Source organism: Dendropsophus ebraccatus, chromosome 13, assembly GCF_027789765.1.
Source record: "Dendropsophus ebraccatus isolate aDenEbr1 chromosome 13, aDenEbr1.pat, whole genome shotgun sequence".
NCBI lineage: Eukaryota > Metazoa > Chordata > Amphibia > Anura > Hylidae > Dendropsophus > Dendropsophus ebraccatus.
The window spans coordinates 67,487,959-67,503,713 of record NC_091466.1 but is presented as its reverse complement, the minus strand read 5'-3'; the positions used below and the strand labels follow the sequence as shown (position 1 = coordinate 67,503,713).

The 15,755-nt window shown below is 44.2% G+C and overlaps 1 protein-coding gene across 2 annotated transcripts; it reads left to right on the top strand.

The window, feature by feature from the left end:
- The first annotated feature begins 3,936 nt into the window (after positions 1-3,936).
- On the top strand, positions 3,937-14,561 carry LOC138770364 (cholesterol 24-hydroxylase-like). 2 transcript variants are annotated; one of them, XM_069949433.1, is made up of 16 exons: positions 3,937-4,165; positions 4,287-4,479; positions 4,619-4,693; positions 5,085-5,166; positions 6,427-6,497; positions 6,586-6,672; positions 7,064-7,202; positions 7,472-7,582; positions 8,822-8,978; positions 10,564-10,626; positions 10,973-11,045; positions 11,126-11,210; positions 11,778-11,888; positions 12,076-12,164; positions 12,622-12,688; positions 14,159-14,561. In XM_069949433.1, the coding sequence occupies exons 2-16, from the start codon at positions 4,343-4,345 to the stop codon at positions 14,303-14,305; spliced, it is 1,494 nt and encodes a 497-aa protein (XP_069805534.1). In that variant the 5' UTR covers positions 3,937-4,165; positions 4,287-4,342; the 3' UTR covers positions 14,306-14,561. The 2 variants fall into 2 exon arrangements, with proteins under 2 accessions (XP_069805534.1, XP_069805533.1); XM_069949432.1 differs by having other exon boundaries at positions 4,284-4,479.
- The last annotated feature ends 1,194 nt before the right edge of the window (positions 14,562-15,755 follow it).

The window sequence follows — 15,755 nt, the reverse complement described above, 5'->3', positions numbered from 1 at the left end:
TCTTGGCCCTCCGTCTCAATAAAATTATCGCCCACATCATCCATTCGGATCAATCAGGATTCGTGCCTGGAAGAAGCATCTCGGATAACTTGAGCCGGGCCCAAATTATTACCCAGATGGACGTTTCTCACTTGACGCGGCCAAAGCCTTCGATTATGTTGAATGGCCATTTCTATTGGAGGTGCTCTGCAGGTTCCGATTCGGCCCCATGTTTATTTCCTGGATTTCCATCCTATATCACCACCCTAAAACGTCCATCTCCCTGAATGGCCTCTTGTCCCCTGCATTTAGACTGGGCAGGGGAACACGACAAGGGTGCCCCCTGTCCCCCCTCCTTTTTATTCTCTCCATTGAGCCCCTTGCAATTATTCTTAGACGTGACACAATCTTACAGGGCATTCCACACTCCTTAGGCGAAGAAAGGGTTAGCTTATACGCAGATGACCTATTACTTACCTTGTCATCCCCTAACCAATCCCTGCCCAGAGTTATAGCTCTCATAAATAATTTTGGTCAATACTCTGGCCTGACCATTAACTGATCAAAATCCGCTATCATATATTTACACCCTGATAGAACTCCCTTAGTTAACTCCTTCGTAGAGTACTTGAGAGTAGTGGAAACGTTCATATACACATATGTAAAGATTCCACACAATCTATCACATTGAATGTGGATCCCCTATTGATCCTCTTCAGGGAGAAATTCCAGATCTGGGGGTCTCTTCCCCTCTCCGTGGCTTTGAGTATAAATTTAATTAAGATGGTAACTCTACCTAAAATTTTGTATGTGCTCCAACATGTCTTCGTCCCTCTACCAAAAGCTTTATTTTCTGCTCTCGATTCCGAACTTATTTCATTTATATGGGGCTCATCTCGTTCTACATTACAACTTGTGAAGCTCCAGCGACCTAAATCCTTGGCTGGTATGGCTTTGCCTAATATATTGCTATACTATCTAGCCGGAAAGCTCAAATACTTGGGCCAATGGATAGGACCTGAACCTCCTACCTCCCCAGAAATAATGCTACTAGATTCCTCTCCTCTTCCCTCTCTGTGGTCCCTACTCACAGCTGACGTCCTGCCTAGGAGCACCTACCTCCCTATTCACAAAACTATCCGTAAGATCTGGGCAGCTGCTGGATCGATCCTATGCTACTCGGACATCCCGGCAGATGCCAGCTTGTGGTCTAAGGGCCCTATTCCACCGGACGATTATCGTTTGCATAATCGTTAACGATTAACGATCTCAAACGACCGCTATTGCGAAAGACCTGAAAACGTTCACTCATTTCCATGGAACGATAATCACTACTTATGATCGTAATTGCGATAGTTTTTTCTTCGCTATTTCTTCGCTATTGCGTTCGTATCTACTGCAAACGACCGAACAACGTCTTATTCAATGCGAACGTTTTGCGATCGAGCAACGATAAAAATAGGTCCAGGTCTTATAAAGCGATCAACGATTTCTCGTTCGGTCGTTAATCGTTAACTGCATTTCAACCGAACGATTATCGTTTAGATTCAAACGATTTAACGATAATCTGAACGATAATCGTCCGGTGGAATAGGGCCCTAACTCTAACTACACACATCTCACTTCCTTACCGGACCATCAATTCTGGGATAATCTGGGAGTTCACACACTAGCCAATGTCTACACAGACAATGTCTTAGTCCCATTTGATACCTTTAGGAAAAGAAATGACATTCCACATATCCAGTTTTTTAGATTTCTTCAGCTTCGCCACGCCTTAAATGCACAATTCCCCTCTTCACACCCCCCAATCTCTTCCTATCCTCTCATTGGGGTTATAAGATCTCAGGGACCAGGTGGCTTGATCTCCATGCTGTATGACCATCTGATCAAGGCCAAAGCAATACGCCATCCACCTCCCTCTACCACCATATGGCAGACGCTTATCCCTCCCTCACTGATGAACACTGTGAAGAAATGAAGAATCACACTTGCATGTTTCCCCAGCGGCCAATAACAAGTTAACCCAATTATATATCGTACATCAGTGCTGCCTGACTCCTGTTAGACTGTTCCAGATGGGTAAAATCCCTGAACCCACATGTCCTAAATGCCAACACCAACCGGCAGATTTTTGGCACATGATGTGGGCCTGCCCGCGTTTAGTAGAGTTTTGGGAGGGAGGTGATAGGATTACTACCCTGCCATGTGTCTTCTTGTCATTATGGATGAAGAAATATGGCCACATCACATTCGTATATGCCTATTCCTGGCACGTAAGGGCATCGCCCTAAAATGGATTGATAGACAATCCCCCCCGCATCTCCACCTGGATCTCATTGGTTTATAAGATTGTAGAATTGTAGAAGATGAAAGAATTGTCTTCATTCACAGGAAATGTCCAAGTAAATTTACCAAAGTATGGGGACTATGGTGTAATTTGCTGTTGACTGCGACATCTGACCATGCAGTTAGAGCCTTACCACCTATTTGTTTAGAACACGGATTTGGATAGTCCATGTTGGACCGTATGTTTGCAATGTATTGTCAAGATGTGAATTCATGCTTTCTTTTCCGAGGTTTCTGTAAAACTTTATACTGATTCACTTATGGCACCTGTACCTCACTTGCATTGTATGTATTTCATTGTCATCCTGTGAATTACTATAATAAACAGAGTTTAAAAAATAAAATAAAAGCAGGTGTGCCATCATACCTGTGTGCCCAACCGGCACTGGCATCACGACATAACCTCACTGGGCCCGGCTATATCTCGGCCAACCACCACAGGACTGGCGTCACGCTTTACCATCTGACAAGTGACCGGCCGTACCTCCACACCGGGGGTCACCACAAGCACAGGACCTCTGCGTCCCAGCCCTTGCTTGCAGCGGGTTTGGCCATTGGTAAGTGGTATATGGAGCTCTCCAAAATAAAAACAAACAGAAGATGATAGTGATAGGGGTCGGGTGAGATGGAAAATCACTGCAAGACCCCTTTGTTTTAGGAGAGATAAGTCACAGCAAGACCTCTCTGGCTGCAGCTTACCCCTCCCCATAATGTAGATGTGTATGGGGAGGACGGGCGGCGGGTGATGGCTGAACAATGGTTTGGCCGTCAGTTATTGAAGGTGTATGAGGACTTTTAGACCTTTAGATGGGGAACCTTTGGCCCTCCAGCTGTTGCAAAACTACAATTCCCATCATGCCTGGACAGCTATCGGCTGCCCAGGCATGATGGGGGTTGTAGTTTTGCAACAGCTGGAGGGTTGAAGGTTTCCAGCTCCTGCTTTAGACACTGCAACTCAGCAGACAGTTTAACGTGAAAGGATACTCAGCAAACAGTATTACACATGATAGGGTTATGGTGTGTTTACACAGACAGATTTATCTGACAGATTTTTGAAGCCAAAGCCAGGAACAGACTATAAACAGGGAACATGTCATAAAGGAAAGACTGAGATTTCTCCTGTTTTCAAATCCATTCCTAGCTTTGGCTTCCAAAATCTGGACGTAGAATGCCTGTAACGGACTCTCCCCCCGTCGGGCAGCATCTGTGATAAGATGCTGGGGGCGGGGGAACTGTACAGATATGCCGCGCACTGTAATGACAGAGCCGCGCGGTGCCCCAGTACAGTTCCCCCGCTCCCAGCATCTTATCACAGATGCTACTCAACAAGGGAGAGTCCGTTACAGGCATTCCATGTCTGTGTTCCGGAACACGGAACGTGTGAATGCAGTCTTAGATACAGTAGTCCAGAAGTTAGTAGAAGGGAGGTGGAGTGGTGTGGGGGAGGATACAGGCAGGTAAGGACACATATCCGTCACCGCCAATAATATAGTGATCTCTCTGGACTTTGAGCTCACGTGCGACGGCAATGAAAGCCTCTGACCACAGCGAGATATGTGTCCAAAACATTGTCCAATCACAGCTCCTGATATAGCAGTACCTGTAACTGTACTCAGCAGACAGTATCGCACCTGGTAGGCTCAGCTACACTGGCTAAGCAGATAGTACTGCTGCACATAACTGTATTGGATCCACAAGTCCAGCAAATGGTATCATTACTAACAGTATCACATGATAAGATTAGATACAGTATCTCAGCAGACAGTATCGCACATGATACATGGCTCAGCAGTGATTGGACTGTATACACATCTGGATTTGGTACAGTTAATACTAGGTGAGGCCGCCTTTCCCATATAGAGTGATATTGACCCTCCCTCCTCTCCCTATAGATCTCGGCTTCTTCCTGGTTATGGTCGTCCCCTCCTCTTTATGTGTTTCTCTTTGTTCTGTAGCAGATAGTGCTGACACCTGAGCTCAGCCTCCGGAGCAGCGCTCTGTGTGGCCCCTCATCATGACCCTGTGGGCTCTTATATCAGGGGCCCTCCTGCTGCTGCTGGGCCTGGCTGTCATCTGCGTCTTACTCTACTGTGCCCATATACTGTATATCCACAGGAAGTATGACCACATCCCGGGACCCCCCAGAGACAGGTGAGATGGCTGCTGTTGTTCTGCATATTACTCTATTATTATGTACACATCTCTGTTTGCTGTCAGTGAATTGAGACATGTAGAAACCTGTATATACCTATGTAGTATAGTAAGGTTTCCAAGCTTTTATTTTTTACAGCTTTATTATGGGCCATTCATCCACATTAGTGAACCAGAAGAACAATGGGATCGTCTATGATGTTTTCCTTGACTGGTAAGTAAAATCGTGCAGATCAGAACTTACTGATGAGATCAGATCTTATCAATGTCACATCTTCTGTTACTTAGTTACAGGCTGAGTGACAACCAATATGGCCACAGTTACAGCTCCCATAGGGGGGGCTCCCATGCCATGATACCTATGCAGTGTCCCACTATGTACCCTACAGGGCCTGTTGGTTGGGTGGCACTTGCATTTTTTTGTTGTTGTTCTTGTGATGTTTTACACTACTTTTGTGCTTTTAATGTATTCATACCAATACCAGATGAAAGAGTAAAGGTCCCCATACATTTGACATATTTTAACTATGCAACTCATGTAAGCACATAGGGTAATGCAATGTAACCCACTAATATCCCCTAATTGTTAATACAATCTTTTACAGGGTATTAAAATACGGTCCGGTCGTTCGCATCAATGGCTTACACAAAGTCTTTGTCATTGTCACCAGCCCTGACACTATAAAGGTAATATATGAGTCTGTCAATCTCTGCAGCCACCACTAGAGGGAGCTCACAGCAGACACACATCTCAATAGGAGCTGTATGAGCCAGTCTGTGAGCCGTCCCTAGAGGTGGCTACCATGACGTTGTGAAGTAATTCATTACCCGGCTCTTCCCGGGACCCCACCACACCGTACATGCCCAACCATGTGATATTTACGCCAAAGAAGGCAAATTCCAGCTAAAGTTATTGAAGTACAAAGAATTTTGCAAATACATTCATTTAGCAAACGTGCCTTCTCCTGATATGCTTTACTTCCATTGTGGACAGCTCATTGTATAGGTTACCATCCACTACTCTGCTCTTAAAGCTGTACTATTGTTTTAGATACCAACCAGACCATACAGGTAGTAGGAGCAGCATATCAGAGAAAGGAGTGATGAATGTATTTGCAAAAATGTTTAACTTGATGAGCCCTAACAGCCCTATCTATGTGAGTTGAGATGGAAATACCCCTTTAAGGGTACAAACACACACACCGTATCGCAGCGTATTTTCTGCTGCGATACGCAGTAGATACGCAGCAGAAATGCAGCAGATTAGATCTAAATAACTGAACACAGCATCAAATCTGCTGCAGATCTGTTGCGTATGTGCAGCGTATACGGTGTGTGTGTTTGTACCCTAAGGGTGCGTTCACACCTACAGGATCTGCAGCAGATCTGCAGCAGATTTGATGCTGTGTTCAGTTATTTAAATGAAATCTGCTGCAGAAAATCAGCTGCAGATCCTGTAGGTGTGAACGCACCATTAAGGGGTAATTCAGCCAAAAAAAACATTTGAATCAACTGGTGCTAGAAAGTGCAAGAGATTTGTAATTTACTTCTATCAAATAATCTCAAGTCTTCCAGTACTTATCAGCTGCTGTATGTCCAGCAGGAAGTGGTGTGTTCTTTCTAGTCTGACACAGGGCTCTCTTCTGCCACCTCTGTCCATGTCAGGAACTGTCCAGAGCAGGAAAGATTTTCTATGAAGATTTGCTACTGCTCTGGACAGTTCCTGACATGGACAGAGGTGGCAGCAGAGAGCACTGTGTCAGACTGTAAAGAATACATCTCTTCCTGCTGGACATACAGCAGCTGATAAGTACTGGAAGACTTGAGATTTTTTAATAAAATAAATTACAAATCTCTTGCACTTTCTAGCACCAGTTTTGATTTTGAACTACCCCTTTAAGCTTTCAGGGTGTATCTAAGGATAACAAACGACTTCCACTTTTCTAGGACCTCCTTATGTCCTCCAAGCACCCGAAAGACAAGTTTTATGAGCAGATCTTTCACTTGTTTGGTGTACGGTGAGTAACGTATGTCCTTGTGGTTTACATATCAATATATGATTTTTAGCCTTACTGTTATTATCCTGTTTTTATCACCTTATATTAGATTCTTAGGGAAAGGATTATTGACAGATAGAGACCACGAGCATTGGCACAAGCAGCGACGAATCATGGATCCCGCCTTTAGTCGATCGTAAGTAATTTATTGATAAAGTAGTGGCGTCTTTCACATCTTATATACTAATGTATAACAATGACCCCTTGGGTCCTTAAAGGGGTCCTCCATTTTTGGACAATCCCTATTTGTTGAAATGATCAAACAGTATCCCACAGCTGAGATTTATAGATCTATTTGTAAATTACTGCTATTTAAAAATCTTTAGTCTTCCCGTACTTATCAGCTGCTGTATGTCCTGCAGAAAGTGGTGTGTTCTTTACAGTCTGACACAGTGCTGTCTGCTGCCACCTCTGTCCATGTCAGGAACTGTCCAGAGCAGGAGAGGTTTTCTATGGGGATTTGCTGCTGCTCTAGACGGTTCCTGACATGGACAGAGAGTTTAGCTTATTGGGATTTTTCGGTCCAGGTATCTGATGGAGTTAATGGGAACGTTCAATGAAAAAGCGGAGGAGCTGATGGAGCGGCTGACTGAGCTGGCCGATGAGAAAACAGAAGCCAGGATGCACGAATTGTTAAACAAGATGACCCTGGATGTGATCGGCAAGGTGAGACTCCACAGCTGTTGTGAAACTACAATTCCCAGCATGCCCAGCAGTTATGAAGGGCCATAGTTGGACACTATTAGCCTTATAAACTGGACCCACTGATTGGTTGCAGATGGTAAAGATCACAAGTTCGATTTCCTTCTGTACTAACTAATTTTTCACTTTAGCGCCCCCGCAGGACCAAGGTGGAACTGCATTCTTTAATACACAGCTACTGTTTGGTTGAATTTGTCATGGCTCCAGTGAGTCTTATTCTGTATATTCCACAGGTGGCATTTGATATGGAGTTGAACTGTCTACACGATGACCAGACGCCATTCCCACGCGCCATTCTCCTTAGTATGCAAGGCATGATGGAGATGAGGAACCCCCTGGTGAAGGTTGGTGCACGGCAGCATTTAAAGGGGTACTCCAGCGAAAATCTTTATCTTTCAAATCGACTGGTTTCCGAAAATTCTATAGATTTGTAATTTACTTCCCTTTAAAAATCTGTACTGTTCCCATACTTATCTGCTGCTGTATGCCATGCAGGAAGTGGTGTGTTCTTTCCAGTCTGGCACAGTGCTCTCTGCTGCCACCTCTGTCCATGTCAGGAACTGTGCAGAGCAGAAGAGGTTTTCTATGGGGATTTGCTACTGCTCTGGACAGTTGCTGACGTGGACACAGGTGGCAGCAGAGGGCACTGTGTCAGACTGAAAATAATACCACACTTCCTGCAGTACATACAGCAGCTGATAAGTATGGGAAGACTTGAGGTTTTTAAGTAGACGTAAATTACAAATCTATATAACTTTTGGACACCAGTTGATTTGAAAGAAAAAGATTTTAGCTGGAGTACCCCTTTAATATGGGGGGGGACACAAGCACCCACACCACCACCACCAAACTTTACAAAAGTTTCCACATAGACCAAATTTTTACCACATAGATACCGCATGTAATGCTTTGCATTTTAGGCCCATTTAAGACTGTCAGTGTGAAAGCTGCTTATCAAGGCTCCAGCAGTACAATAGAGCTGTCGGTCTAGCAGGCTGTAAAGCAGGGATGGGGAACGTTCGGCCCTCCAGCTGTTGCAAAACTACAACTCCCATCATACCTTAACAGCCTTCGGCTTTTGCAACAGCTGAAGAGCTGAGTGTTTCTCATCCCTGCTGTAAAGTAAGATCCTTCCTTTACCAGTATTCAGTGTAGCCTGACATCTAGTGGGCAATGTGTAAATTGCAATAGATCTTATATTACACAATTACAGTATCCAGGCTGTTCGTTCTGACTGTTGTTGTGTAATACTCTCCCATTAATATAGGAACCTGCCATAGGTGATGGAAACAGTATGTGTCTCATAGCACCTACACATATGATCTATCACCTCAGACAGTGTCGGACTGGCCCATCAGAGTACCAGAGGATCCTCCGGTGGGCCCCCAGCTTTAGAACCTGCACAAACACTGACTGACATGTTATTACTCAATGGTTCTTCAATGGTGGGCCCCCCAGGATCATTTCCTCTGGTGGGCCCCAGATACCCCAGTCCGACACTGACCTCAGGTGTCTTATAGATGTGAATTACCTGCATACTCTGAACCTCAAGGCTGATCTGAGTCTCTGATTTCCATGTAAAGTTTCTCCCATCGAAAAAAAACGTTATCCATGAAGTCCAAGATGCCGTCCGCCTGCTACGTAAGACGGGGAAGGAATGCATTGAGAGGAGACAGAAGATGATACAAGATGGAGTGGAGGTTCCTAATGATATACTGACCCAGATACTCAGAGGAGCCGGTAGGTGTCTATTATGCTCTGTACTAGATCAGTAGTATCTGGAGGGAAGGAGGGTGGCTCTGGGCTGTGTTCTACCATCTTGGTATCCATTCCCATTGGTGTTTTCTTCTGGTTCACTTGTCATGGTGGCCAGGAGTGGTGATACCCTGGACACATTGAAAAGACACTGACACTGAAAAAAGTAGCACAATGTGTAGGTGCGGGTGCTGGTGCGGCACACAAAAGTCCAGCACTTAACCAGAGACTTCAGTGCAATATAAACATTAGAACATGAGACGTGACAGGTGCAGGTGACGATAGCGTGCAGAGTAGTAGAGAGATAGAAGTGTGACTTGAGTTAGAAGTAGGTATGGGGACTGTCCTGGGGGCCTTATCCAATGTAGAACTGTACTCTGCTGGGATTAGTGTGGAGAATAATAGAAGAATACTCGTACTCTTGTATAGATATCTAGATATCTGACCTCCTTTTGCTCAACCAGATCAGAGAGTGCCAGGTGGGGTAATACAAGCCCAGGCCTTTACTACTGAGTGTAACAGACCTCCCAGGACCTCCCAGGATAGCTGTGCATAAGTCAGTAAGATACTTCAGCTTCCCTGCTCTTTGTCTTACTAGGGATCCCTTCCTTGCTGTGGTAACTATCCTGAGAATACTTAGAGAAGGATCCTTGGCGTGGACAAGGTGTACAATACCCCTCCTGAGGGTTTAGCAGTACATCTTGCAGAAAGTCTCTCTCATAGGAAAATCTCTCTCTTGGCTCTAGGTCCTGACAAGGGCTCTGGCCTCACTGCAGCAGGAGCTCTCTTCCTTGTCTGGTTCCTTCTCACCATACACTGACAAAAGAATCCTCCCAATCCAACCACACCACCATCACCAGGAACCAACTGGGTTTATATAGGGCTGACCGGGTCTAACCTCCTATTGGTGGGGCTGTGTGGAGAAAGGAGAGGGAAGAAGTGTAGTTGGCTGAGAGTCATGTGAGGTACCTGCACCTGTGATTGGTCAAACAGTGAATAAAACAAGATAGAAGGGTAACCTATTACCTTCAGCTGTGCTCATATAGTCAAACAGTATAACAGAAGAGTGAGACATCTAGTGGAGAAAAACAAAAACAACACTTTCATCCCCTTAGTGCGATACCTGACAGAAATACTCTACCCAGGTGGTATTCTTAGTGGACCACCCATACTGGGACACGACAGTCAGTAGCGGATTATAAAAGGTCCGTTTTGGGTGGTAGCCCTGGACCCTGAGTTCCTGAGGGGCCCATGACCCTCCAAATAGATTTGTGTTCAGTCATGATTTGCATAAAAATCGCTGCCTTTTACTGCAATTTTGCACCAATCAGGGCAAAACTGTAGCCAGGAGACAAAGCAGTAACATTAGAGAATATATTGAAGGACCTTATCATGTGACAATGATGTCACCACAGGTCCTTTACAGGCTACATAATGGAGGAAAAAGATTTAAGCTAGTGCCGCCATAGTTACAGTGGGTTGGGGGGGTCCAAGCTTGGTGAACAGCCCGGGGCCCATAGTAAAGTTAATCCGCCCCTGACTACAGCTCAAATTCTTCTTTTTTTTACAGTTCTGGAAGACGACTGCGATATTGAGGTCATGATAGACAACTTTGTCACCTTCTTCATTGCTGGTTGGTATTCCTGATATATCTGTTCAAGAGAGGGCATCAGTACAGCTACGCTATGGTCAGCGACCTCATCCTTGCTTTAACCTGCAGCTTTGCTCATTTTTCCAAATATTCCACAATCAATGTCTCTTATCATAGTATATACTATATCACCCACCAAATAGCCGTTATAACAGATGGGCCTTGATGGGTTTATAGGGGCTAGTGCACCCACTGGGTTGGTTCAAATCTCTTATTGCATTGCTTCACTAAACAGGCAGAGCTGCAGGGTAAAGCAAGGTGGTGAAAGTAGCCATAGAATAAAGAATGTCTAGAGAGCGGCCCCTCCTATAATTATTCTATTCCTCAGGACAAGAGACAACCGCCAATCAGTTAGCGTTTGCAGTGCAAGAATTGGCGCGAAATCCGGAAATACTGACCAAGTGAGTAAATGTGGGCTGTCATGCGGCATGTCATCACACATTGGGAGGATACATCAGTCTTGTATCTCATTGATGTGCAGGGCCCAGGCCGAGGTGGATGAGGTCATTGGCGCCAAGAGACATATCGAATACGAAGATCTCCCCAAACTACGGTACCTGTCCCAGGTAAGACTCTGGGTGGTTTACAGCATGGTGTTATAGGGGCACCATATAGATTACATTAGATGATGATATATGTGTACTATATGGCACTATTATACAGGCACTATATGGCAGTATTAGGTAGGAACCGCATACCATTGTGAGTGCACTATATGATATATCTGTACTAGAGAGCACAATAATATAGGCACCATATGGCAGTATTATTCGGATACCATTTAGTACTATTATTTGCCTCTGATGGTTGACCCATCTAGGAAGTGTGTGGTCCGTGTATAGCAGGAGTTCTACATGTTGCTGCCGGATTCAGCTGGCTACCGTTTGGCATCTGATACGTAAAAGAAACCTCTGTAATATCGATAATACGATGTAGCTGTAGTAATGCAGACTACAATGAAGTGCCATCCATGCACATCAGAGAGTCTCTGTTCACATAATAAATGAGCAGAAAGCAGTGAGAGATGCTGAGAAAAATCCAGCTGAATTATGAATGCAGCTCTGAAGGTGTTCAGTAACATTGCATAGCATGCAGCAGGATGTTTCTACCTCTATTCCTTTTTGCCTTTGCAGGTGCTGAAGGAGACTCTAAGGCTGTACCCCAGCGTGCCAGGAACCACTCGATTCATAGAAAACGATCTTGTCGTTGAGGGGGTCAGGATCCCAAAACATACCACAGTGATGGTAGGACTCAATATCTACAAATAGTTACAATGGAAATCAGTCGCTAACAGTACTAATCCTATGGAAAGTGTATGATATATAATGGAGAATGAATCACTTTCAGACTGTATCACACATGATATGCTTAGATACAGTAGCCAAAAACACCATCATAGAATACTCTGACTCCCATGTTCTTTATCACCAGATAAACACATACGTCACGGGGAGGATGGAGGAGTTTTTCCCAGATCCTCTCACCTTTAATCCGGACAGGTTCAGCCGTGATGCCCCAAAGTGAGTTGCACAACTGCTGGATTTAAAGGCGTAGTTCACAAAAAAAAAATTCTTTCAAAACAACTGGTGCCAGAAAGTGCCAGAGATTTGTAATTTACTTCTATTAAAAAATCTCCAGTCTTCCAGTACTTATCAGCTGCTGTATGTCCTGCAGGAAGTGGTGTATTCTTTCCAGTCTGACACAGTGCTCTCTGCTGCCATCTCTGTCCATGTCAGGAACTGCCCAGAGCGGGAGCAAATACCCATAGAAAACCTCTCCTGCTCTCCAGACTGAAAAGAATGCCACTTCCTGCAGGACATACAGCAGCTGATAAGTACTGAACGACTTGAGATTTCTCAGTAGAAGTAAATTACAAATCTCTGACACCCTTTAAGGGTTAATAAATGTACCAGGACCGTTCCACGTTTTCTGGGGTTCTCACTGTCACTTTAATGTGTGTGTATTTTTTCCCTCCAGGCCTTACTTCACGTATTTTCCATTCTCTCTGGGGCCACGGTCCTGTATCGGACAGGTGTTCGCCCAGGTAGGTGGATTCCTACAAGAACTGGCGACATAACAGATATCATGGCTCATAAATTATATAGCGTCTGTTTAGGGGGAGACAAACTGCACAATACTGGGTGGATATGAGGCAGTATTATGGATGCTGTATAATATAGCGGTATTATTTGGGATGTACTTGACGGTATTATATGGAGTGTATGCGTTCGACATGGTCTCTCTGTTGCCACCAGTGGTTGTGTTGGGAATTGCAAGACTGCTCTGTACCTGCACTCACCATATTTTTAGTAACTGCATTGTTGTCCCTTTCAAGCTGCATGTCATTGCACCAATACTATACAAGAGTCCCTGCTCTGTACAGAGTGTCCCCTTCAAGAGCAAGTTTGTCTCTCTTTCTGCCCCTGACCTCAGGGAGTTAGGTGTCAATGCTGGGCATCAATAATCAGTTCTTTTGGGACCAGACACTTAGCAGTGATCTGTATAGATCTCTGCTTCCTGTAGTTCCTACTCATTGGGCTGAAAGCAATGCGTCTGGACCAACAAGGAAGGGGTCCTGGGTCTTTTGTAAGGATTAAGTAGTAATAGGAGGAGGAGTAGGGGTAAGGAGTAAGCAGCAATCTATATAGATTGCTGCTTACTGTGGCAGGAGTTCTTCTCTTCAGTGCAGACCTCACACTTATCCCTTGTTGCTCCTGTCTGTATGATGGGCGTCTTCAGCTGTACTGCAGCCTCTGGGGATCACCTGATGGTCACAGGATGCAGTGAAGAAGAAGATGCAGGAGCAGTTGCAGGGAGGGGTGAGTGTTAGACTGTGTTCCCCCATTGTGTTTTTGAAGCATTCTTAACCTTTTACAGAAAATACAATGTGAGAGCACAGCCTTTCAGCATTTTCTGGGAGTTCATCCCCACCGTACTAGTGGCTGCGGTTACTGCATGTGGTTGTGGACTGCAGGCAGAACCTGGACATTACACTGCCAAGTCAAGTTCCCTCCTGCAATTTACAGCTATGTTCACACCATAAAATAAAGGTAAAATACCGGGCGGTGTTTTTCACTCAGTTCACTGTGTGTGAATATAACCAGAAGGTGGACTCAGACCAAGTGTTTTTCAGGGGGAAAAAAAATCCAATAAAATTGCCTAAATTGACACTGTGGCCAGATTTTAGAGTCAATTGACAAAAATGAAGCGCCATACCCACAGAATGTATATGAGTGTGACAATTCTTCTGGGCAGTTCAACTTTTTTCTGCTCTTTTGCAGTTTACTGTTTTTTTTTTGTTTTTTTAATAAACCATTTTTCCTCCCATAGACTTCTATAGGGGGCTCTACTGATAAGTAATATACAGAACAACAGATATCCGGGACAGGAAGACAAGAAATCCACTGTACCCAGTAGTCTACAAATTCTGATTATCCTGCATCCTGATAGTCCGACCATTAGAACTTTGCATTTCTTCTGGATATTTCCTCCTCTTCTCTCTACTTTACTGCAGATGGAGGCCAAAGTAGTGATGGCGAAGCTGCTGCAGAGATTCCAGTTCCGGCTGGTGGAGGATCAGACCTTCAAGATCCTGGATACGGGAACTCTGCGCCCCATGGAGGGTACAAGGTGTCGTCTGAGAGTCCGAGAGAAGCAGTAAAGGCATCGGGAATCATCTCTGTCAATTAAGATTAGATTAACTTTTTTTCTTTCTATGCATTTTTTTTTCATACTTTTTTGTCACATTGTATCAGTGCAATTCAGTTTTTGATTTAAAAAATCAAGGCGGGGGGCTAAAGCAATTCAAAGATTTTAGTTACAGTAATTTGCACTGACTTTGATGTTGTTAACAAGTCTTTTATTGTTGATCCTAGTAAGAAAATCCCAATAAAATCCTCTGTGATGTGATCATAAAACATGGAAACTTCTAAGGGAGTGGGAATACTTAAAAGGCTGTGTAAACAGCATGAGGAGCTTGAGTTTAGGGAATTTCAATCTTAGCAACAAAGGGAAAAAATAGAATCATCAGCAATAAAAACCTTTTTTAAATTTTGGAAGGAAAGTTTCATCTGTAGTACCTATTAATGGCCAGCAGATGGCAACAAAACTTCAGATATTATGCCATGCAAGAGCTCAAATGGTTTCTTAGGGTGAGTTCACACAGTGCGGATAAAAAGTGCAATTTGACAGAATGATCTCTTGCTAAAAAAGGCAGCATGCCCATTTTGTATTTTGACTTGTGTCCGTTTCATCATGCTGCATGTGGTAACACCAAAGAAAGTAGCTGTGTTTTTCCTAATCCTGGATGACCTCCTTAAATGGTTTACCCACAAACAGTGCCACACCTGTCCTCAGGTTGTGCCTGGTATTACAACTCCTCTCTATTTTCAATGGAACTGAGTTGCAATACCAAACACATACTGGATAACCAGATAACATACTGGAATCCTGGATAACCTTATTTGAAGGGGTCATTCACAAAAAAAAATAAAAAATCGTTCAAATCAACTGGTGGCAGAAAGTGCCAGAGATTTGTAATTTACTTCTATTAAAAAAATAATCTCCAGTACTTATCAGCTGCTGTATGTCCCGCAGGAGGTGGTGTATTCTTTCAAGTCTGACACAATGCTCTCTGCTGCCACCTCTGTCCATGTCGGGAACTGTCCAGAGCAGTGGCAAATCCCCATAAAAAACCTCAGCAGCAAATCCCCATAGAAAACCTCTCCTGCTCTCTAAACTGAAAAGATTACTCCCTGCAGGACATACAGCAGCTATAAGTACTGAAAGACTTAAGATTTTTTATTAGAAGTATATTACAAATCTCCGGCAATTTCTGCCACCAGTTGATTTAAAAGAATTTTTTTTTTTTTGGGTGAACTACCCCTTTACAGTCAGTGGGGTCCTGCAGCAGACGCAGCTCAGCGTTATTTTCGTTGCACTGTTCCTATGACAAAGCAGAGGAATATAAATGTAGGATCAGTAGTTTTCATCTCCTGGGTACAAACAAGCAGGCTTCTATTTGCTTTTAGCTAGCAGAGGTCTTAACCCAGGGGTAGGGAACCTTGGCCCTCTAGCTTTTGCAAAACTACAACTCCCATCATGCCTGGCTA

Coding starts and splice junctions, on each gene's coding strand:
- LOC138770364 (XM_069949433.1), top strand. CDS start 4,343: ATGACCCTGTGGGCTCTTATATCAGGGGCCCTCCTGCTGCTGCTGGGC. Junction 7,583..8,821: donor TGAGGAACCCCCTGGTGAAG/GTTGGTGCACGG, acceptor TTCCATGTAAAG/TTTCTCCCATCGAAAAAAAA. Junction 11,889..12,075: donor CAAAACATACCACAGTGATG/GTAGGACTCAAT, acceptor CTTTATCACCAG/ATAAACACATACGTCACGGG.